Source organism: Oncorhynchus masou, chromosome 1 (genome assembly GCF_036934945.1).
Source record: "Oncorhynchus masou masou isolate Uvic2021 chromosome 1, UVic_Omas_1.1, whole genome shotgun sequence".
NCBI classification, from domain to species: domain Eukaryota; kingdom Metazoa; phylum Chordata; class Actinopteri; order Salmoniformes; family Salmonidae; genus Oncorhynchus; species Oncorhynchus masou.
In genome coordinates, this window is record NC_088212.1 from 39304563 (window position 1) to 39330714 (window position 26152).

A 26152-nucleotide genomic window follows, 5' to 3' on the forward strand; every position below is an offset into this window, starting at 1 on the left:
TTTTGACCAGAGCCTTATGGGTGTAGTGCACAAAAGTAGTTCTCAATAAATCCATTAATTTCAGCAGCTAGCATATTTAAGTGTGCAGAAGCTAGCATTTCTGCCTTTCAAATGGTACCCTATTTCCTATATAGTGCACTACTTTTGACCAGAGCCTTATGGGTGTAGTGCACAAAAGTAGTTCTCAATAAATCCATTAATTTCAGCAGCTAGCATATTTAAGTGTGCAGAAGCTAGCATCTCCAACCTACACATACTGTCAATTGTCCTGTCATTCTGCAGGAGAATGGAGGTGTTATATATTAAATCATTCATGTGTTTACTGTAGGTGAAGTGGGTTATGGGTTTAGTACAGTGGCTACAATCTCCATTTCTCATCATTTTTTTTCCCAAGTTGTTTTTGTAAACAACAGAACTAAAAGCCCTTCTGGACGTAGGTTAAACATGTTGAAATGTGGATTTGGTGACGGTGAATGACAGACAAAAGGAAAATGCAGAGCGATCAACACGTCTGGAGAATGTTCCATTTTGAGAGGTAGCCTACAGTATGGGTTAGTCCCAAATGGCACCCTATTTTCAATATAGTCCAATATAGCCTATGAGCCCTGGTCAAAATTAGTGCCCTAAATGGGAAATAGGGTTGCATTTGGGATGCACACTGTGGCTGGGGTCTGGGGTCTGGGGTCTGGGGGGGGGGGGGGGGGTCTGTCTGTCTGTCTGTGGCTCTAGCTGTATTTGTTGGGTGACAGTGCGATTGATTGCTCTGTCTGGCCTCCCTCGGTTGGGAGAGGAGCATCCTCTGTTCCGAACCATTGGCCACAGATGGCGTGGTTAATGACTGAATCTGTCAGTGACAGACAGGGAGGCATGAGGGGAAATAGCAGACACAGCAGAACAGAGTTTTATCTAACCACTATTTTACAGTATCAGCAATCAGCATACGTTATACCAAATAAATCAAAATGTTATGTAAAGTAACCAAGGTTTTACGAAGGGAGGAGCGAGACACAGCTCACTCTATGAGGAATAACGTTTCTGTCCCCTAGTAACCTCCCTACTGACATGACCCAGTAGGCGACTGTACTGCTGATTCCCTGCTGTCTCTAAATACCACAGCAGAGCACTGAGCACTTCCTCAGTTTAAGGAAATCAAGCGGAAACAAAACATAATGCCACACTGATTGTAAAACCTTGATTGCAGTATACTCTACTTCCTGCACCAGGGTTACAGTAGCTCCCTGAAGCTGCAGGCTGAGGAGGTGGTTATGTCACCAACATCATGACAGAGGAGGAGAAGGAGGTTGAGGAGGAGGGGAGAAGGACAAAGAGGACGAAGCAAGGGGGAGGAGGAAGAGGGGGGGAGGGGCAAGGAGGAGGAGAGGGGTTCAGGCCTGTAATGGTTGATGAAGGCTGCAGAGACATGCCTCACCCTGCTTGGAAGCGACCACTACTCTCCCTCCCTCTAGGTCTCCACCACCATATTATTTATGGCACAAAAGCCTTATCTTTAAAAGGGATGCCCTAATGCACATATTAAATGCAGAATAATTCCTGCCACATAGTGGGACACAAGGTCTGATCATGGAATACCGGGAATATTAACTGGATTGTCCAATTTTGAGTAACACGTGGTCCATGTGTACAACACATCCATGTGTGAATTCTACAAAACAACACGTATCAGGGTTAACCTCTTACATCTATGGGGGCGCTATTTCATTTTTGGATGAAAAACGTTCCCGTTTTAAACAAGATATTTTGTCACAAAAAGATGCTCGACTATGCATATAATTGCTACCGTTCGAAAGAAAACACTCTCACGTGTCCAGAAATACAAAGATCTTCTCTGTGCGTGCCCTACAACGTGAGCTTCAGGCAAAACCAAGATGAGATGGCATCCAGGAAATGACAAGGATTTTTGAGGCTCTGTATTCCATGGTCTCCTTATATGGCTGTGAACGCGAGAGGAGTAAGTCTGCCCTTTCTGTCGTTTCCCCAAGGTGTCTGCAGCATTGTGACGTATTTGTAGGCAGATCATTGGAAGATTGACCATAACAGACCACATTTACCACGTGTCCGCCCGGTGTCCTGCGCCGAAATTGGTGCGCAAAAGTCACCTGCCAGTATTTTTCCAAACGATACAGAGAGTAAAGCAAGCTTCCACGAACTGCATATCAATGAAGAGATATGTGAAAAAACACCTTGAGGACTGATTCCAAACAACGTTTGCCATGTTTCGGTCGATATTATGTAGTTAATCCGGAAAAAGTTTTACGTTGTAGGTGACTGCATTTTCGGTTCGTTTCGGTAGCCAGACGCAATGTAGAAAACGGAACGATTTCTCCTACACACAGACGCTTTCAGGAAACACTGCGCATTTGGTATGTGACTGAGAGTCTCCTCATTGAAAACATCAGAAGCTCTTCAAAGGTAAATGATTTTATTTATTTGGTTATCTGGTTTTTGTGAAAATGTTGCGTGCTACATGCTACACAAAATGCTATGCTAGCTTTGCATACTCTTACACAAATTAGTCAATTTCTATGGTTCAAAAGCATATTTTGAAAATCTGAGATGACAGTGTTGTTAAGAAAAGGCTAAGCTTGAGAGCAGAAGCATTATTTTCATTTTATTTGCGATTTTCAGAAATCGTTAACGTTGCGTTATGCTAATGAGCCTGAGGCTTTAGTCACAAACCCGGATCCGGGTTGGGGAGTTTCAAGAAGTTAAACACACGTCACTCGTGAACCAAAGAGCTTTTAAGCTAGTCAGCTGCTTTGTTTATCATTTTCCTTTACAAATGTTTTTTTCTTGGAGACTAGGGTCCTTTCAGTACCACACACAATTTGACCTGACTCCTGGGGTCAGTTAGCGCCGAGGGCCAGGCAGCGTGAATGCCGATGGATGATGATGTGCGGTGAACGGGTGACACAGCATGCCTCTCTGCTGCTCTGCCCTCATACCCTGAGTGTGGACTCACTGGGAGAAAGGGCCGTCACAGTTTATTTGGAAAGTCCGGATGGTCCATCTGTTGATAAGCAACTGCCTGCTAAGGTTACAGTTAGGGTTAGGTTTAGAATAAGGGTAAGGGTTAAGGTTAGGGTTAGTAGATAGTTGAAATGTTACTGATAGTCTGTAGAGCATTTACATATGGAACATCCAAATAAAGTGTTATCGAAAGGGGGCTGAATGGAGGATACGACGAGAGTAGGAGGAGGAAAGCAGTGTTCCCAGAACAGAAAGCACTGAAGGAAAAACAAGCCTGAGGTTCCAGGGTAACTGACTGGGACTGGGCATAGATATGTTTCAGCTTTATGTGCTTCATTTTGTACCACTCTTTGGCTACATATAGAACTGACAAAGAAACATTTACACACACAAACACACCCACACAGACAGAGACTCAGGCAACGACTGCTACGATGATAATTGTGGCAGTTTCAGGCCTTGGCATCTCTTTTCTATTGACACAAACCATGTATTGAATCAGTCTGATTCTCCACTAACTAACAATAGTGGGCTATTGCACAGACTCAAACAAAACGCACGGAGGGCTTTACACTAAGCTAAAGTAAACGTTTTGGTCAAGGATATCTGAATTAACAGACACATGAAATAAAATGTACCATCAGTATAGATATTCTTAAGAGAAAGGATACCCCAAATAAACAAAGTTGATGATTTTTGTATTCACTTCCTGCATCCTCTCTGGATATCCAGGTCTCAGGTGTTGCATAAGGGGGAGTGATCTGATTAAATAAAAGTGTGTTTATTTTTTCTAATCCTAATTTCCCCCATGGCCAGCTTTCATTATTCTCTCAACTGTCAATTTGTAAACAGATTTGCGGCGCGGGGAGCAGCTGCTGTGGTTTACAATATCGTCCAGACTTTCCTCAACCCTGAGGTGCTGCAGCAGACGATGATTGGATCTAATCAAAACACCCACGGACAAAAAAAAGAGATAAAATTAGATTCTTCACCAGTCCACACACACGAGCTGCAGCTCCTCTCTCTGTTTTAGCAAGCTAGGTGAGCTGGTATCCCAAAGTCTACCTGTGGCTTTCTGCCTTTCTGCCTGCCTACTTGTTTGCTTGTCAAAGCTAGCACCTTTGTGTGTGAGGACAAGCACATCTGTCGTAACATACATCTCTGTGGTAAACATCTCTGTCACATCTGTCACTGCAAATCTCATCGGATTATCTGATGTCATCACAAAGGGAAACAAAATGCAGCTGCTTAATCTGTAAATGAGAATGAGTTAGAGATACTTTTGTTTATCCATTTCACTTGCTTTGGCATTGTAAACATATGTTTCCCATGCTAATAAATTGAGAGAGTGAGAGAGAGAGAGAGTGAGAGAGAGAGACACAAACCTTTTGCTGTGATGGCAGGCTGCTCCCCCAGCAGCAGCTTTAGTCTCTTGGCGTGGATTTTGCCTTGGTAATGTGACTGTGCCACCACTGCTGAGGTGAAGGACATGTTACACAGTGTGCAACACTTGTTCTTGTCCACGTCCCCCTCCTCACTGCCCTGCAAGGAAAACACACACACACACACACACACACACACACACACACACACACACACACACACACACACACACACACACACACACACACACACACACACACACACACACACACACACACACACACACACAGGTTCAGTAAAAAAGGCTTTCAGCCAACAAATAGTAAAAACAAAACAAATTTCTCCCTGCATGAAGGAGGATGTTCATTTTTCACACAAAGCTTTGCTGCACAGAATCAGACATTTTAGGGATAAATGGACACCTGAATATAACAAAAAAAATGACACAATTCATCAATGAGTGGTGTGTATGTATACACTGTGTGTGTGGTGTACAGTATAAACCAGCCCCAGCAAATACTTTCCAAACCCTGTAGGTTAGAGCAGCATGGTGCTTAGGGGCCAGCTGTACACTGAGCACATCAGTAAGCTCTATACGCCACAGTTCCAGGGGACAGAAACAATCTACACTCCTCGTGGGCTTGATCATTTGGTTCCTGGTGGGATGCAAATGGAGGTAATTCAGCAGTTGTATGGAGTAATACAAAGTGGGGAGTGATGGGATGAGGACCGCTCCCTGAGACTCCATCTGTGCTGCCCGCCTGCTGCAGAAACACATTATCCTGACAGTGAGAGGGGGGAATCAGAGGGGGTGGAGAGAGAGAGAGAGGGGAGAGAGAGAGAGTGGAGGAAGACAGATACAGTAGAGAGAGAGGTGAAGAAAGAGATATATTGAGAAAGAGAGTGAAAGGGATAGAGTGAGAACGAGAGAGATAAAGAGAGAACGAGAGAGCTAAATGCACCTGGCTGCCAGGAGACAGACACAGCCATTTCTACCAGGAAAGACCCCACCAGGCAGGGTCATTGGCAGACTGATTAAAAACTATTAAAACTTCAGACCAAAATGATTCCTTTTTCAGTTGACTTCAGCTCATTGTATTGTGAAGTATTATTTTCACAATTCAACAGTCACAAACATATTTAACTTTTTTATTTTGCTGGCTGGAATCAAGCAGTTTACATTTTAGACACAAAGCATTACTCATATACATTTCCCTCATATAGTACATTCACAGCACTGCACTGAAAGGCATTTTAAAGAGCCATATGATGGATGAGCCCATCTATGACTAAAATGCAACGCTTGTTTGCATGTATTCTTCTCCACTTCAGTCTCCCAGTGGAGATAGTGGGTAGTGATCTGGTTACAGCACACTGTGACACAATGCTGTGCATTAAGGCACAGTCACACATTACATGACATCAACAGACATCTCCAGTTCTCCTCTATAGATATAGCCAGATAAGATTCCTGATGTAGGAAGCCTAGGCTAGGCCTAAGGTCTGCTGGCTTGCAAGAGGCAGTATGTGGATGTGTCCCAAATTTTGACCAGGGCTCTGGTCCAAATAAGTGCACCATAAAGGGAATCCGGTGTCATTTTGGATGCAAATGTCATCTACACCTAGGGTCTGCTGCCTACACCTAGGGTTTGCTGTTTACACCTAGGGTCTGCTGCCTACACCTAGAGTTTGCTGTCTACACCTAGGGTCTGCTGCCCACACCTAGAGTTTGCTGTTTACACCTAGGGTCTGCTGTCTACACCTAGGGTCTGCTGTCTACACCTAGGGTCTGCTGTCTACACCTAGGGTCTGCTGCCTACACCTAGGGTCTGCTGCCTACACCTAGGGCTTGCTGTTTACACCTAGGAACTGCTGCCTACACCCAGGGTCTACTGTCTACACCTAGGAACTGCTGCCTACACCTAGGGTCTACTGTCTACACCTAGGAACTGCAGCCTACACCTAGGGTCTGCTGTCTACACCTAGGGTCTGCTGTCTACACCTAGGGTCTGCTGTCTACACCTAGGATCTGCTGTTTACACCTAGGGTCTGCTGTCTACACCTAGGGTCTACTGTCTACACCTAGGGTCTGCTATCTACACCTAGGGTCTACTGTCTACACCTAGGGTCTGCTATCTACACCTAGGGCTTGCTGTTTACACCTAGGAACTGCTGCCTACACCCAGGGTCTACTGTCTACACCTAGGAACTGCAGCCTACACCTAGGGTCTGCTGTCTACACCTAGGATCTGCTGTTTACACCTAGGGTCTGCTGTCTACACCTAGGGTCTGCTGTCTACACCTAGGGTCTGCTGTCTACACCTAGGGTCTACTGTCTACACCTAGGGTCTACTGTCTACACCTAGGGTCTACTGTCTACACCTAGGGCTTGCTGTGTACACCTAGGAACTGCTGCCTACACCCAGGGTCTACTGTCTACACCTAGGAACTGCAGCCTACACCCAGGGTCTGCTGTCTACACCTAGGGTCTGCTGTCTACACCTAGGGTCTGCTGTCTACACCTAGGGTCTGCTGCCTACACCTAGAGTTTGCTGTTTACACCTAGGAACTGCTGCCTACACCCAGGGTCTACTGTCTACACCTAGGAACTGCAGCCTACACCTAGGGTCTGCTGTCTACACCTAGGGTCTGCTGTCTACACCTAGGATCTGCTGTTTACACCTAGGGTCTGCTGTCTACACCTAGGGTCTGCTGTCTACACCTAGGGTCTGCTGTCTACACCTAGGGTCTGCTGTCTACACCTAGGGTCTGCTGTCTACACCTAGGGTCTGTTGTCTACACCTAGGGTCTGCTATCTGCACCTAGGGCTTGCTGTTTACACCTAGGAACTGCTGCCTACACCCAGGGTCTACTGTCTACACCTAGGAACTGCAGCCTACACCCAGGGTCTGCTGTCTACACCTAGGGTCTGCTGTCTACACCTAGGGTCTACTGTCTACACCTAGGGTCTGCTATCTACACCTAGGGCTTGCTGCCTACACATAGGGTCTGCTGCCTACACCTTCTCAGAGACATAACTGTTAATCTGGGCTAGATCCTTACTTTCTGTCTGGATAATAGGGGTGAGTAAAAATGGCAGACGACTACCACTTCAACAGACTGAGTGCTGATAGGAGAGCAGCCTGAGTGGAGAGAGAGAGAGGCATCCTGGATACTGCACTGTGAGTCACTCAATGACACACACACATATACACAGCACCCCTGCCTCCTCCTGCCCTTAGCATGTCCTTCAGTGGTTCTTTCTCTCGGACAGGCACACACGTACGCACGTATGCATGCACACACAGACGCGCACACACAAGTATGCACGCACACACACACACACACACACACACACACACATTTCCCTTACCTAGCTCACCCGAACAGTTAATGCAGAGCAGGCTCTCTCTTATCATTTCATACCTCATACCATAAATAATGAAAATAAATGGGAAAATGAGACCAAAATATAACAGGAAATGAACCTTCATAAAATCTGAGCCAATCATCATTTCATGGTTAATTAATACAAGATAAATGACAGTGGGTAATTGCAGAGAATCTAATTAACGCTGAGGTAACTGCACACTGTTTCTGTGCTGCCAGCCAGGTTGCATGGTGTTAATACTTAGTCATTAGGTAGAATCGTCTGTCAAGAGGGAAGCATTACCATCTGCATTTACATATGAAACCAATAGTTATAGGGAGTGTTAGGCTCAGCATCTACATTTACATATGAAACCAATAGTTATAGGAAGTGTTAGGCTCAGCATCTACATTTACATATGAAACCAATAGTTATAGGAAGGGATAGGCTTACCATCTGCATTTACATATGAAACCAATAGTTATAGGAAGGGATAGGCTTACCATCTGCATTTACATACGAAACCAATAGTTATAGGAAGTGTTAGGCTCAGCATCTACATTTACATATGAAACCAATAGTTATAGGAAGGGATAGGCTTACCATCTGCATTTACATATGACACCAATAGTTATAGAAAGGGATAGGCTTAGCATCTGCATTTACATATGAAACCAATAGTTATAGGAAGGGATAGGCTTACCATCTGCATTTACATATGAAACCAATAGTTATAGAAAGGGATAGGCTTACCATCTGCATTTACATATGAAACCAATAGTTATAGAAAGGGATAGGCTTACCATCTGCATTTACATATGAAACCAATAGTTATAGGAAGTGTTAGGCTCAGCATCTGCATTTACATATGAAACCAATAGTTATAGGAAGTGTTAGGCTCAGCATCTACATTTACATATGAAACCAATAGTTATAGGACGGGATAGGCTTACCATCTGCATTTACATATGAAACCAATAGTTATAGAAAGGGATAGGCTTAGCATCTGCATTTACATATGACACCAATAGTTATAGAAAGGGATAGGCTTACCATCTGCATTTACATATGAAACCAATAGTTATAGAAAGGGATAGGCATAGAATCTACATTTACATATGACACCAATAGTTATAGAAAGGGACAGGCTTAGCATCTGCATTTACATATGAAACCAATAGTTATAGAAAGGGATAGGCTTAGCATCTGCATTTACATATGACACCAATGGTTATAGGAAGGGATAGGCTTACCATCTGCATTTACATATGAAACCAATAGTTATAGTAAGGGATAGGCTTAGGACAGATAGGCTTAGCATCTCCACCTGGCACAGCCAGAAGAGGACTGGCCACCCCTCATAGCCTGGTTCCTCTCTAGGTTTCTTCCTAGGTTTTGGCCTTTCTAGGGAGTTTTTCCAAGCCACTGTGCTTCTACAACTGCATTGCTTGCTGTTTGGTGTTTTAGGCTGGGTGTCTGTACAGCACTTTGTGACATCTGCTGATGTAAGAAGGGCTTTATAAATACATTTGATTGACTGATTGATTTGCATTTACATATGAAACCAACAGTTACAGGAAGGGTTAGGCTTAGCATTTGCATTCACATATAAGTAATTAATGTAGCAGAGCAATAAATCCTTCTTATGAAACCATTACATATAGGCGGCGAGAACATGTGTAAAGCTCAGCAATGAACGATTTATAGTTTCGGTTTTGATTTTCTTTCAAAAATAAATGCTTTATGTGGGTTCAACGCTGTAGCAACACAGAATAAAACAATTTATGGTAGTGACTGTCCGTTACTATTACTATTAGAATCTAACCATCATTTATTCACATTCTTTTACTTAAACACAATATTTAGGTTATGTATATTACATACTTGTTTTTAGTATCATATGTCTATTTTTCTATTAATAAAACCCCAATGATGGTAGGGACTGCCCAGTACTGCATATCACTTACTAATAAACCATCCCTTATTCACCCTTATTCATTGTGTATATTTTTTTATTTGATTTGACTTATTTTATTCCAAGTGACTGACTGATCTACAAATCACCTTTCAACATAAATAACAACTAATTATTTGTAGATCAGTCAGTCAGTCACAATTTACCCATGATGCATTACGGTTTTAATCCTCTCGAACATGGCCAATGAGAACAGGCAGCTGTAGGCGCAATGGACTCTAGTCATTGTAGTTACTTACCACGTTTTCTGCATGTAACTATGATGAGTTGGACAACATGTCCCAGAGAGAAATCTATCTAGAGAAATGGCACAAACGGGGTGTTGAGAGCACAGATTTCTTTTTTTACTAAAGGGAATTCAAATAATTTAACTTGTTGGTCAATTAGTTATTTAGAAAACAAAAATGAACTGACATTTCGGTTAATGCACAGCATTAGTTGATGAGAAAGAGAGGGAGAGAAAAATAAATAACGAGATAAAAATGAGAAGAAATGAGACATTGCATTTCAGCAGAAAGACTGAGTGCTTCATTCCCATTCATGTGAGGCATAATAAAATAATATTTTTGGCTTGCAGACAATATATTATCTTTGCTCTCGACGCCATAGCTGCACATTTTCATCTCAGTTTAAGCGAAGCAGCAGCATATCCTTGCGCTTCAAGAAAAGAAGAGATACAGTATTATGCATTACTGCATTGAACCATCATGCTGCAGCAATTTTGTTTATTTTTTCCAGTGCTGCTGCACTGGATAATTCTGTAGGCCAAGGAACACTCAATATTCTGTCTGTGTTCCAAATAGCACCCAATTCCCTTTATAGAGCACTAAACAGCTTATATAGGGCATGGGTACTCAAGTACTATTTGTGAAGATCCATACACACAAATTTCCTAGGTGGCAAAGGTCCCGATAGCGTAGTAACAAACCTTCACCTTGCAACCTATGTGACTCCAAACTGTTCACACCCCTCTTGTTGGCGGAGAGAACATTTAGCATATTTTAAGCTAATTTCCTGCAATTCTACACATTCTTCCATGTCTTATGTGTGTTTATATCAAACCAAGGGTCGAAGCCTGACCAATCCAGTCTGCGGTCCGCCAGTTGAAATAGGGAATAAGGTTCTATTTCGGACAAAGCCACAAATGACTCTGGCGGATCTACCTCCAGGCACATAGGGGGGAAGTAGGACACCAAGTGCAAGATTAACCGACAAAAAGTTGGTCCTAATATAGACTGGGTCAATGCATTATATTTCTGTCAGCTGAGGCCATGTAGGGAGGCAGGCAGGGAGGCACTGAGTGGTCCATACATTGTAATCACTGCTGCTCTCTCTCGTCTCTCTCATACCCCCCAAAAACAGACAAAACTTTGACCTTCACATTAGACGTGTGTGTGTGTGTGTGTGTGTGTGTGTCTGTGTAAGATCACACACAAATGACATGAACTGTACTTTATTCCACCTGCTTATGTTTAAAGACCTCAATGAGAGGAGTATCAGTGAAATGTTGAGAACAAAGCACATTGTGGCCACAGAATACAGACACTGTTGCCCTATTCTATTCTATTCTAAATAATATTCACATAGGACAATTAAAATGTATTTTGCAAAATGAGAGGTGACATTTATCATCTTGTGCACTTTTATTTGAAACAGGTAACCAGTAGCAGCAGCCTTTCTCACATCATTCATCTACTGTTTATTGTTTAATGAAGGGATTAAGGAATGAACAGCGGGTTTCATCTTCATCCAGGCTATTCTGAGTGTAAAGCAATTATAAACACAGCTAGCGTCATCTTGTCTTCACACCATGGATGGCCAAGTAGATGGAATGACTTTAAGGAGATAGTGATTGGCAGCTCTGCTTTTTGAGATCTGAGCTTGCAAGCTGCGGTAGTGTACTGAGTACTGACTCTTACCGAAAAGTCAGCTAGTTTAATTAATTAGCCATAATATGCTGCACGAGTCTTAATGAAAATTACTTATGACTGTTTTAGAAAGTTACTATGCATTCCAAATGGCTCCCTATTCCCAATATAGTACATTACATTTGACTAGAGCCCTATAGGCCCTGACCAAAAGTAGTGCACTAAATTGGGAATAGGGAGCCATTTGGGAAGCATAAATCATAACTGTCATGGTTCCACCCGTTCCCAGAGGACGACAGAGACCGTCCTAGAGACATTAATGACACTCAGGTGTGTCCTATTACTAATTATGATTTCCCTTTAAGAGAGGTGTTTTCTGTTTCCGATTCCCTCCAACCACAGCACGCTCCCAACCGAGGAGGAGCCAATGCACCAGTTTCATCACCTATTGCTACAGGCATCGCCGTAGTTCATACAGGGCCCCTGCACCGGGAACCCAAGATCCCAGCCCCTGAACGGAATGACGACCACCCAGGTGGATGCAAGAGTTTCCTCACTCAGTGCTCTCTGGTGTTCGAGTTACAGTCCTCCTCGTTCCACACCGACCGGGCCATGATCACCTACATCATCTCTCTGCTCTCGGGCAGGGCCCTGGCATGGGCTACGGCTGTGTGGGAACAGCAGCCACCATCCTGCAGCTCCATATTAGCCTTCACTGCCGAGCTGCGTCGAGTCTTTGACCACCCAGTCGGCAGACGAGAAGCAGCAAACCCACTATTTTTTTTAACCTTTATTTAACTAGGCAAGTCAGTTAAGAACAAATTCTTATTTTCAATGACGGCCTAGGAGTGGGTTAACTGCCTGTTCAGGGGCAGAACGACAGATTTGTACCTTGTCAGCTCGGAGATTTGAACTTGCAACCTTCCGGTTACTAGTCCAATGCTCTAACCACTAGGCTACCCTGCCGCCCCTAGGCTATTTAGACTCTGCCAGGGTGCCAGGCTAGTGGCTGACTTTGCCATTGAGTTCAGCACCCTCGCCGTCGAGAGTGGGTGGAATACTGAGGCACTGGTTACCACTTTCCACCAGGGTCTGTCTAACTCCATTACGGATGAACTGGCAGCTCAAGAACTGGGAGAGGACCTCGAGTCCCTAATAAGGCTTGCAATCAGGTTTGACAACCGCATCCGAGAATGGGTGAGATAGCGGTCTTTGACACCACTCCAGCATCCCGGTTTCCTGAGCACCCCAAGCCCACAGAGCTCAGCATGGAGGAACCCTTGCAGTTGGAATGCACACGTCTGAGCCCACAGGAACGTGACAGGCGAATGTGAAAAGGCTGTTGCCTCCACTGCGGAGGTCTTAGTCATCTCTGTGCTGCATGCCTAGAGCTGACGGGAACCGCCAGGGCTCACCAGGACAAGGGGAGACCCTGACGAGCTGTGCAGATTCACCCCAGCTACCCAGTCACTGTCTGTCACTATCTGCAACCCTCCACTCGGACAACCGTCAGCACCAGATTCAAGTATTCTTGGACTCTGGGGCAGCGGATCATCTCATTGATCAAGACGTCGCCAAAGAATTACACAAATCCCTTGCATGAATTGTCCCATTCCGCTGCAGACTCGAGCCCTTGATGGACGGCACATTGGTTCTGGCGAGGTGGAATATCAGACGAAGCCCATTCTACTGCAGGTTGGGGTGAACCACTCAGAGACTCTTAATTTTCTGTTGATTTCTGTTCCCAAGAACCCCTTATCCTAGGGTACCCCTGGCTAGCGCTACATACAGTGGGGAGAACATGTATTTGATACACTGCTGATTTTGCAGGTTTTCCTACTTACAAAGCATGTAGAGGTCTGTCATTTTTATCATTGATACACTTCAACTGTGAGAAACGGAATCTAAAACAAAAATCCAGAAAATCACACTGTATGATTTTTAAGTAATTAATTTGCATTATATTGCATGACATAAGTATCTGATACATCAGAAAAGCAGAACTTAATATTTGGTACAGAAACCTTTATTTGCAATTACAGAGATCATACGTTTCCTGTAGTTCTTGACCAGGTTTGCACACAGCAGGGATTTTGGCCCACTCCTCCATACAGACCTTCTCCAGATCCTTCAGGTTTCGGGGCTATCGCTGGGCAATACGAACTGTCAGCTCCCTCCAAAGATTTCGGACTTGGTCTCCATTCAAGAAGCCAAGAGGTTGAAGGGCTCTGTTTTTTAGCAGGTTCTATTTCACACTAGTTTACCGATCCAAGAATCAGAAAGCAGACACCCTGTCCCGCCAACACAATGTCTCTAACGAGAAGAGGGACCCCGAGCCCATCATCCCCAGCTCACGCATTGTGGCCCCTGTGATATGGAGTATTGAGACCACAATTCAACAAGCCCAGACTAGAGGTCGACCAATTATTTGGGAATGGCCAATTATTTAGGACCGATTTCAAGTTTTCATAACAATCGGATATCGGTATTTTTGGGCGCCGATTTGCCGATTTAAAAAAATTAAAAAATAATGTAATTTTTTTCATTGGTATACCTTTACTTAACTAGGCAAGTCAGTTAAGAACACATTCTTATTTCCAATGACGGCCTAGGAACGTGGGTTAATTGCCTTGTTCAGGGGCAGAAAAAACAGATTTTCACATTGTCAGCTCGGGTGATCCAATCTTGCAACCTTACAGTTAACTAGTCCAACGCAATAACGACCTGCCTCTCTCTCATTGCACTCCACAAGGAGACTGCCTGTTAAACGAATGCAGTAAGCCAAGGTAAGTTGCTAGCTAGCATTAAACTTATCTTATAAAAAACAATCAATCATAATCACTAGTTAACTACACATGGTTGATGATATTACTATATATTACCTAGTGTGTCCTGCGTTGCATATGAGGATGAGATGAGGCTCATGTAACCGAAGTGAAATGGCTAGCTAGTTAGCGCGCGCTAATTGTCGTTGTGTTGCTGGTTCGAGCCCAGGGAAGAGCGAGGAGAGAGACAAAAGCTATACTGTTACACTGGCAATACTAAAGTGCCTATAAGAACATCCAATAGTCAAAGGTTAATGAAATCAAATGGTATAGAGAAGAAAAGTCCTATAATAGTCCTATAATTCCAATAATAACTACAACATAAAAGTTCTTACCTGGGAATATTGAAGACTCATGTTATTAAAAGGAACCACCAACTTTCATATGTTCTCCTGTTCTGAGCAAGGAACTTAAACGTTAGCTTTCTTATTGCACTTTTTCTTATTGCACTTTTTTTGCACTAATATTGCACTTTTACTTTCTTCTCCACCACTTTGTTTTTGCATTATTTAAACCAAATTGAACATGTTTCATTATTTACTTGAGGCTAAATTGATTTTATTGATGTATTATATTAAGTTAAAATAAGTGTTCATTCAGTATTGTTGTAATTGTCATTATTACAAATAAATACTTATTTTTTTTAATCGTCTGATTAATCGGTATCGGCTTTTTTGGTCCTCCAATAATCGGTATCGGCGTTGAAAAATCAGAATCGGTCGATCTCTAGCCCAGACCCAAGAACCTGACCCCAGCGGGAGACCCACTAACAGACTTCACGTTCTGCGATCAGCCCGTTCCCGAGTACTACAATGGGGAGACTCGTCTAAATGAACTGGGCATCCAGGGGTTAATCGGACACTGGAGTTCCTGAGGGGGGAATTCTGGTGGCCCAACATGATTGAGGATGTTGCCACCAACATGTGAGATCCAAAGCAAGTCTTGGATGTGTCAGGACCCGGTTTCGAACCTGGGTCTCCGGAGTGAGAAACAGTCACTTAACCAACTGAGCCACGAATAGACAGCAGAACCCAGAAGATGAGGCAGACACAGCAGTACTTAAGACGGTGTATTTAATAAAGAAAAAAATCCTAAAATAAAAAATGGCAAATCCAAAAAGTGGTAGGTACAACACAAAAAAAACCTAAAAAGAAACTCACTAAAACTAAACAAAAACAAAAAACAGAATACTACAAGAACTTCACCCGGAATCGACAAGAGCACACAGAACACTAGGGCAGGGTGCCAACATACAAACACAGAGCACAGAACTGAGGGAAACAAAGGGTTTAAATACAATCAGGGGAAACGAGACACAGGTGCAAACAATAATGGGGATCAAGGGAAAAACACAGGGACAAAAAGCACAATGGGGACATCTACTGACAAAAACACGGAACAACCCTGGCCAAATCCTGACAGAATCCCCCCCCTAGGAACGGCTCCTGACGTTCCTACCAGCTCTCTCAGGGTGGAGGACCCTGAACTGACGAATGAGGTCAGGGTCCAGGATGTCTTTGGCAGGAACCCAGGAGCGCTCCTCAGGACCGTAGCCTTCCCAGTCCACCAGATACTGCCAGGACCGCTGCACCCGGCGGGAATCCAGTATCCGGTGGACGGTATAAGCCGGCTGGCCTCCAATGACACGAGGCGGAGGGGGAGGTCTGTCTGCCGGGACAAGGGGAGAAAAAACAACAGGTTTTAACAAAGACACATGAAATGTGGGATTAATCTTAAGGGATCTGGGTAAGTGTAGGCGATAAGAAACTGGGTTAACTCTCCTGGCAACCTTGAAGGGACCGATGTATTTTTGGGACAGCTTGCGAGACTCCACCCGTAGAGGTAAGTCTCTTGTGGAGAGCCAGACTCTCTGGCCGGGGCGCAGGGTAGGCCCGGGACGGCGACGTCTGTTGGCTTGTTGTTGATACCTCTGTGAGGAACGCATCAGATTAAGACGGGTCTTCCTCCACATAAGCCGACAGCGTCTGACGAATCTCAAGGCTGAAGGCACTCTGACTTCTGCCTCCTGGTCCGGGAACAATGGAGGAGCATAGCCAAACTGACACTCGTGCGGGGACATACCAGTGGAGGAGGAGCGCAAGGTGTTGTGCGCGTATTCGGCCCAAACAATAAAGGATGACCATGTGGACGGGTTGTCACGAGTCATACATCGGAGGGTGGTTTCCAGCTCTTGATTCATCCTCTCTGTTTGGCCGTTGGACTCCGGATGGTACCCTGAAGATAGACTGGCAGAAGCCCCCATGAGTTGGCAGAAGGCCTTCCAAAACCTTGAGGCGAACTGGGGACCTCTGTCAGAAACCACATCTTGAGGAATGCCGAAGACTCGGAACACATGATTAATTACCAACTCAGCCGTTTCCTTGGCAGAAGGTAACTTAGTCAGAGGGACGAACCTGGCCGCCTTTGAAAACCTGTCGATTATGACTAGGATAGTAGTATTGCCATGGGATGGAGGAAGTCCAGTAATAAAGTCCAATGATATATGGGACCAGGGTCTGTGGGGAACAGGTAAAGGGTGAAGGAGTCCTTGAGGGCGGAGGTGAGAAGATTTGCCCTGGCAGCACACGGGGCAGGCATTGACGAAAGTGGCAACGTCTTCTCTTATGGTAGGCCACCAGAACTTACGCTGGATGAACTCCAAGGTGCGACCTACGCCCGGATGACAGGTGAGGCGAGAGGAGTGCCCCCACAGAAGGACCTGAGTCCTCACTCTCTTGGGGACAAACAACCGATTGGCAGGACCTCCTTTAGGGTCCGGTTCGCTAGCTTGAGCACGTCTCACGGTATCCTCAACTTGCCACGAGATCGGAGCCACAATCTTAGCAGCAGGAAGGACAGGCATGTCCGTGTCATCTCGAATGGCAGGAGCGTAGACTCGGGACAGGGCATCCGGTTTGAGATTCTTCGACCCGGGCCGATAGGTGAGGATAAACTGGAATCGATTGAAGAAAAGAGACCATCTAGCTTGTCTAGAGTTCAATCGCTTCGCCTGCTGGATATACTCCAGATTCTTGTGGTCCGTAAGCACTTGAAACGGGTGAGAAGCCCCCTCGAGCCAGTGTCTCCATTCCTTCAATGCCATCTTAACCGCTAGGAGTTCACGATCCCCCACATCGTAGTTCCTCTCAGTCGGGGTAAGCCGGTGTGAGAAGAAAGCGCACGGATGAAGCTTCTTGTCTTCACCCCTCTGAGACAGGACAGCTCCAACACCAACCTCTGATGCGTCTACCTCCACCACAAATGGTTCTTCCGTAGTCGGTAGTATCAGGATGGGAGCAGAGAGGATGCGCTGCTTGAGTCCTTGGAAGGCCGTCTCAGCTTCTCTTCCCCAAGAAAACCTTGCATTGCCACCTTTGGTTAAAGCTGAGAGAGGAGCTGCCACCAAACTGAAGTTCTTGATGAACTTGCGGTAAAAGTTTGTGAAGCCCAGGAAACGCTGAACATCCTTAACGGATTTGGGGGTGGGCCAATCCGCTACCGCCCCTACCTTCCTAGGGTCCATTTGGATTCGACCGGGTTCCACTACAAATCCCAGGAATTGTACTCGGGATGAATGGAATTCACATTTTCCGGCTTAACGTACAGATGGCTGTCCAGGAGGCGTTTGAGTACTTGTCTGACATGCTTAGTGTGTTCTTGAAGGGAGCTCGAAAAGATGAGGATGTCATCCAAGTAAACGAACACAAATATGTTAAGCATATCCCTAAGCACATCGTTTATGAGCGCTTGGAACACCGCTGGGGCGTTGGTCAGGCCGAAGGGCATCACCAAGTATTCATAGTGACCAGTAGGCGTGTTGAAAGCGGTCTTCCACTCGTCACCAGGTCTGATCCGCACAAGATGGTATGCGTTCCGCAGGTCAAGCTTAGTGAAAACAACTGCTTCCTGGAGCAGCTCGAAGGCTGTGGCCATAAGGGGTAGCGGGTAACGGTTACGGACGGTTATGTCATTGAGTCCCCGGTAGTCGATGCAAGGACGTAACCCACCGTCTTTCTTGGCCACAAAGAAAAACCCTGCTCCCGCCGGGGAGGTGGATGGACGCATGAGGCCTGCTTCCAGAGAGTCCTTGATATAGGTATCCATAGCAGCTCGTTCGGGTGGAGATAGGGAAAAGATCCGACCCCTGGGGGGGCAAGTGCCCGGAAACAGGTCGATGGGGCAATCGTAAGATCTATGGGGTGGTAGCATGGTGGCCCTCTGTTTGCTAAACACCAGTTTGAGGTCATGGTAACACTCGGGAACTCGGGTCAGATCGATGGATTCTAAAGACTCGGGAGTAGAACTCGGGGAATTCTGGAAAATACAAGTAGCTTGGCACGTAGGACCCCACTGCTTGATAGTGCCCACAGACCAGTCGATGTGAGGGTTATGGCTGTGAAGCCAGGGGTATCCAAGGACGAGAGGGAACTCGGAACAGGAGATCAAATGAAAGTTCATCAATTCCTGGTGTTGTGAAACTGAAAGTCTCAAGGAGGTAGTGACATGAGTGACAAGTCCAGATCCCAAAGGGCTTCCATCCAATGTAGTAACCCTCATGGGGTCACTTAGAGGTTCAGAGGGAACGCCATTCTTCTTCGCCCAGACACCATCCATGAAGTTACCTGCGGCTCCAGAGTCTACCAAGGCTTGAAGGTGAAGCTTGTGGTTGTCCCAGGAGAGAGTGACTGGAATGAGCAGACGGGAGTTGGACGGATGGGAGGAGGTTATGTTTCCCGTTACAGTTCCCCCCGGTCTGTACGGGACAGAGCGTTTCCCTGGAGCCCGGGACACGTGGAACGGAAATGGCCCGGTTTGCCGCAATATAGACAGCGTCGCTCCCTCATCCGGCGGTCTCTCTCAGCCTGGGAGATGCGTCCAATCTGCATGGGTTCCGGTGGAGCCAGTGATGATAAAGGTGGGGACTCGGAGCTGGGACTGATAGGGGCTAGAGGTCTACGGTTGAGTTCTCTCTCTCTCAGACGCTGGTCAATGCGTGAGGCCAACTTGATCAGGGACTCGAGATTGTCCGGTGGTTCCCGAGTGGCCAGTTCATCTTGGATAGTGTCGGAAAGGCCTTTCAGAAAGCACACCGTGAGCGCCTCGTTGTTCCAGCCACTCGCTGCTGCCACCGTGCGGAACTGGATGGCATAGTCCGTCACGCTGCGCCAACCTTGATGGAGAGTCAGGAGCTGTTTGGCTGAGTCAGAACCACTGCTTGGGCCTTGAAACACTCGTTTGAATTCCTCAGCAAAGGCAGAGTAGCTGGCACAGCAGGAACTATGGGCATCCCACACAGCAGTAGCCCAGGCCAGGGCTTTTTCCGACAGCAGGGTGATGATATATGCGATCTTAGACCGGTCGGTGGGAAATGACGAGGGTTGCAGCTCAAAGGAGAGAGAACATTGAGTGAGAAACCCTTTACAAGCACTTGGATCACCTGAGAACCGTTGGGGAGGTGGAAGACGAGGTTCAGCCAGGGGTTAACTGCCATGGGTACGTGAACTTGAGGTACTGGGACGGGAACTGTTGCCGGGGTAAGTCGATCAGATACTTGCTTAATGGAAGTCAGCATCTCCGACAGAAGATGAGAATGTCTAGCCATTAAGGCCTCTTGCTGAACCAGGGCGGCTTCGTGGCGTTGGACAGTCTCCTGGTGGTGGAACAGCGTGGCAAAAAGGTCCTGGGAACTGGCTGCCTCTGGGTTCATTTTTGGCTCTGTGTTTCTGTCAGGACCCGGTTTCGAACCTGGGTCTCCGGAGTGAGAAACAGTCACTTAACCAACTGAGCCACGAATAGACAGCAGAACCCAGAAGATGAGGCAGACACAGCAGTACTTAAGACGGTGTATTTAATAAAGAAAAAAATCCTAAAATAAAAAATGGCAAATCCAAAAAGTGGTAGGTACAACACAAAAAAAACCTAAAAAGAAACTCACTAAAACTAAACAAAAACAAAAAACAGAATACTACAAGAACTTCACCCGGAATCGACAAGAGCACACAGAACACTAGGGCAGGGTGCCAACATACAAACACAGAGCACAGAACTGAGGGAAACAAAGGGTTTAAATACAATCAGGGGAAACGAGACACAGGTGCAAACAATAATGGGGATCAAGGGAAAAACACAGGGACAAAAAGCACAATGGGGACATCTACTGACAAAAACACGGAACAACCCTGGCCAAATCCTGACAGGATGTGAGATCCAAAGCAAGTCATTACGACAGAGACTGGCTGGGTTGCTCCAACCTCCGCCCATCCCCAGACGGCCCTGGTCCCACCTGTCTGTAGACTTTATCACAGGGTTACCTCCATTCATGGGCTTACCACTATCTTGGTGGTCGTCGATTAGTTCTCCAACGCAGCCCATTTCATCACCTTACCCAAGTTGCCCTCAGCGAAGGAGACAGCTGATCTCATGATCACGGACTTCCTCAGGACATTGTCTCAGATCATGGGCCCCAGTTCATCTCACGGTATCGGAAGGATGGAGAAAGTTCCTCGTCTGGGTGGAATATGCTCATAACACACTGCCAAACTTGTCCACTGGACTGTAGCCGTTCGAGTGTCAGTTCGGGTACACTTACTGAACAAGAGGCCAAAGTAGGGGTACCATCAGCCGAGGCGTTCATTCGACGATGTCGGCGCACATGAATCACACGCACGCGATCCTCCTTGCTCTGCTCCTCTGCCCGACACCAACACCAGGTAAACCGTCACAAAGACCTCTTTGGCTCCTCCGACCGCGTCAATGGGTATGGCTGTCCACCCGTGATCTTCCCTTAAAGGTGGACTCACGGAAGCTCGCTCCTCACTACATAGGACCATTAAAGATCCTGAGGAGCATCAACCCCATTACCTATCGTCTCCAGCTTTCCAGGTCTATGAGGGTCTGTCCATCCTTCCATGTCTCCCTTCTCAAGCTGGTAACGACCAGTCCCTTCTCCCCGCCCACACCTGCCCCTCCACCCTCTTGACTTGTGGATGGCTGCCCGGCCTACACTGTCCAGCGTCCGTTGGAGGCTTGTCAGGTCCAAGGCACCCTGCAGTGCCTGGTGGACTGGGAGGGCTACGGTCCCGAGGAGCGGGCGTGGGTGTCTGCAGGGACATCCTGGATCCGGGACTTGCTCGGGACTTCAACCAACTATGTGGTGGTCGCTCTGGCTCTGCGGCTGGAGCTGCTCCTAAAAGGGGGGGTGGGGGGGTGGGGGGGTACTGTCATGGTTCCACCTGTCAACAGAGGGCGGCAGAGAGCTCCAGAAACATTAATGACACTCAGGTGTGTCCCTTTGAGAGAGGTGTGTTTTCTGTTTCCCTCTGCAGTAGCATGATTTTGGTTCCCTGTGTTCGTCCCCAGAGTGAGTTTTCCAGTCCTAGTAATTGTTGTTTTTTCCAGGATCACTGTTATCATTATATTCTCGTTTTCAAGTAAAGTATTCACTTTAATCCGAAATCATTGATTCCTCGTCTGGTCCATTCTCTGCACTTGGGTTCAACCTCAGCCCCTCACAATTACACTTTCATTGGTAACGATGACGGTATTTCAGTACCAATAGCACCCAAATGGACAATTCATAATTAATGTGGGAATGAGATTAGCCCTCACAAATAAACACATATCACCTCTCATCATCATAAAACTGTATTATACTCAGAAAGCCTTGGCTGGTGATTATTACTATAGTGCTTGGGTGTTTGAATATTTAATTGAGAATTCTTGAGCTGAGTGAAAATATTCACTGTAACGGATTACTGTTGCTTATACAGTAAATTATTGTTATCAACAGTTAACTACTGTGAAAGTACCTGCTCCGATACTGTAATTAAATTACAGTAAGTGAAAATGGAATGAGACGGAATTCACGACACAAGCGGTTCACAAAATGTTTCGTGTTAGGCTATAAAAATGGATTTGATCAAACAAAAGACCATTCATTGTGTAACAATGAGGATTGGTATTGCAAACAGAGGAAGATCGTCAAAGGTAAACAATTTATTTTATTGCAGTTTGTGATTTTGTTACGCCTGTGCTGGTTGAAATAGTTTTTTTTAATGGGGATAATCGCATCGTATTCTTTCGGAGTAAATCCTTTTTTAAATCTGACAACGCAATTGGATTGGCAAGATTCTACACTTTCGAAACATGTGAGACACTTGTATTTTCATGAATGTTTAATATGACTATTTATGTAGCGATCACCATATGTTGTCGAATTTCATCCCGCTAACGGGTTCTGTGTGCAGAGAGGTTAACAGTGTACTGAGAAAAACACAAATGGATCATACTGTTGGATCAAGGACCCATTATAATCGTTGTAGTGTCTCCATAAAGAGCACACCAAATAGTAGGGCTGCACTAAATGGAATGGTGTGTTTTACTCAAACAGTACACTTGAACCTTTTGTCATATTCTCATATTTCTGTTCTCCAAAGGGATCTAAAAAGTGACCCAAACAGCATGAACAATATCAAATTGATTATTCAAATTGCCATAGAACAGAAATGGGAAATGCTGTTTTCGCTGTGAAGATAGGAGAAAGCAGCCTTATGCAGTATTTGTTTCAGCCTCATAATAGGTGAGGAGAGAACACACGGCACCAACTTCTCTCTCTCACACACATTGGCATGCTGTGAAATTGAGCCGTGCAGCCATTTTCAGGCTTCCTTAGCTCTGGCAGTATGTTTGAAATGGTTCATTATCCTAAGATGTACCTCTGGGGTAGCACCTATTATTCTTTCCTACTCCATTGGTACTGTGAGGCGGGGTATTTGTGAATCACAACCTGTCAGTATTGGCTGCTGCCACACCATCATGGCCCAGCCATTGAAATTCAACACTCCCCAAGCAGCAGCTCAATACACATTCAGAAGAGGAAAGCTGGAAGCACTTCAGAAAAGAAGAATGAAACAATGCGTTTCTTGTTGTTTCACCTTGTAAAGGGGATTACTATAAGCTGATGTCTGCAAGGCCAAGGAGAAGCGCAACGTTTTCCTTTCATTTGAATTTCTCTTTCACAAAAAAAACATTTGAAATCATTACCTACTCTTTTCATCTAAAACTGAGAAACCTGGAGAAATATGACCCAAAAGTCATTGTATTTGATCTGATCTGTGCATGTTCTCATTTGCTCAACTTTCTTTTCTTACAAACCTTCAGGGGTATCATCCATCCATCCACTGCTTCAACACACTTCACCCAGTGTTATCTCTGTTCTCATGTATAATTCTAACTGTGGTCAGTCTCAGCGCTGACACCCCAGCCAGCCATTTCCACGGCGCTCACAGTGTTCCATGTTCCACTCGTGCGTGAGGAGTGAAAGCAAACCCGGCCAACATCCAGCTACAGATATCACATCCAACCCTCACTGGGTTACAGATCTCAGAAGTCAGTATCAACAGCCTTCTGGAGTAGTCTGTCTCCAGCTCTCTCTCTCTGTCCTTAGCCAGCCTGGTACCGTCATGTAGACTACCCTTTAGCCAGCTCTTCCTATCGTTGTCTCCATACATGTTTGGCAGCAAAATGAATGAACACAGCGAGAAGTTGGCTAAAGCACAAAGAAACTGGACCACCAGGCTAATGCGGCACATGAAAATGAAGATCAAACAGACGTTTGACACAACCACTAAGAGCTAACCATTCGTACATGAGGTTCTGTTGACTTCTAGCCCACCTATAAGATAAATAAGCAGTTTCACATCAAAACAGCCCGGCTGTAGGAAACTGGGACATCTAAGGGTGACATGAAAACAGCATAGGCAAGAGCACTAAGCAAAGACACTTTGAATGTCACTCACTCAGTGAGTGACATTCAGTCATTTGTATTAGAGGTCGACCGATTATGATTTTTCAACGCTGATACCGATTATTGGAGGCCCCAAAAAAAGCCGATACCGATTAATCGGACGATTCTTTTTATTTATTTGTAATAATGACAAATACAACAATAGTGAATGAACACTTATTTTAACTTATTAATATAATACATCAATAAAATCAATTTAGCCTCAATTAAATAATGAAACATGTTCAATTTGGTGTTGGAGAAAAAAGTAAAAGTGCAATATGTGCCATGTAAGAAAGCTAACGTTTAAGTTCCTTGCTCAGAACATGAGAACATATGAAAACTGGTGGTTCCTTTTAACATGAGTCATCAATATTCCCAGGTAAGAAGTTATAGGTTGTAATTATTATAAGAATTATAGGACTATTTCTCTCTTTACCATTTGTATTTCATTAACCTTTGACTATTGGATGTTCTTATAGGCACTTTAGTATTGCCAGTGTAACAGTATAGCTTCCGCTCCTCTCCTCGCTCCTACCTGGGCTCAAACCAGGAACCCAACGACAACAGCCACCCTCGAAGCAGCGTTACCCATGCAGAGCAAGGGGAATAACTACTCCAAGTCTCAGAGGGAGTGACGTTTGAAACGCTATTAACGCGCACCCCGCTAACTAGCTAGCCATTTCACATCGGTTACACCAGCCTAATCTCTGGAGTTGATAGGCTTGAAGTCATAAACAGCGCTGTGCTTGCGAAGAGCTGCTGGAGAAACGCACAAAAGTGCTGTTTGAATGAATGCTTACGAGCCTGCTGCTGCCTACCACCGCTCAGTCATACTGCTCTATCCAATCATAGACTTAGTTATAACATAATAACACACAGAAATACGAGCCTTAGGTCATTAATATGGTCGAATCTGGAAACTATCATCTCGAAAACAAGACGTTTATTCTTTCAGTGAAATACGGAACCGTTCCGTGTTTCATCGAACGGGTGGCATCCATAAGTCTAAATATTCCTGTTACATTGCACAACCTCCAATGTTATGTCATAATTCTGGCAAATTAGGCGGCCCAAACTGTTGCATATACACTGACTCTGCGTGCAATGAACGCAAGAGAAGAGACACAATTTCTCCTGGTTAATATTGCCTGCTAACCTGGATTTCTTTTAGCTAAATATGCAGGTTTAAAAATATGTACTTCTGTGTATTGATTTTAAGAAAGGCATTGATATTTATGGTTAGGTACACATTGGAGCAACGATACACACCACATCGATTTTATGCAACGCAGGACACACTAGATGAACTAGTAATGTCATCAACCATGTGTAGTTAACTAGTGATTGTGATTGATTGTTTTTTATAAGATAAGTTTAATGTTAGCTAACAACTTACCTTGACTTCGACTGCATTCGCGTAACAGGCAGGCTCCTCGTGGAGTGCAATGTAATCAGGTGGTTAGAGCGTTGGACTAGTTAGCTGTAAGGTTGCAAGATTGAATCCCCCGAGCTGGCAAGGTAAAAATCTGTCGTTCTGCCCCTGAACGAGGCAGTTAACCCACCGTTCCTAGGCCGTCATTGAAAATAAGAATGTGTTCTTAACTGACTTGCCTAGTTAAATAAAGATTAAATAAAGGTGTAAAAAATAAATAAAAAATATATTTGGTGTCCAAAATTTGGTGTCCAAAAATACCGATTTCCGATTGTTATGAAAACTTGAAAATCGGCCCTAATTAAATCGGCCATTCCGATTAATCGGCTGACCTCTAATTTGTATCTCTGTCACTCACTCAGTCATTTGTATTTCAACCATGCTTCCTCTCTGTCATGACAGTTAAGATTTGTTTAGAGAAAGCATCTAAGGATATTGGGGATGGTGTTATGGGCTTTTTGTGATCACTATCCCTCTCTTGTAGAGCGGAGGGACCTTTATAGCATCTCTCTATAGCATCTCCA

At 45.1% G+C, this 26152-nt stretch overlaps 1 protein-coding gene across 1 annotated transcript in view; it reads right to left on the minus strand.

Moving 5' to 3' along the window:
- The window catches only part of zmat4a (zinc finger, matrin-type 4a), a 153180-nt gene that overhangs the window by 54553 nt on the left and 72475 nt on the right, over nt 1–26152 (minus strand). The window contains exon 4 of the mRNA XM_064971270.1: nt 4374–4530. Coding sequence (XP_064827342.1) covers nt 4374–4530 — 157 coding nt within the window. The remainder of the gene's footprint in view (nt 1–4373; nt 4531–26152) is intronic.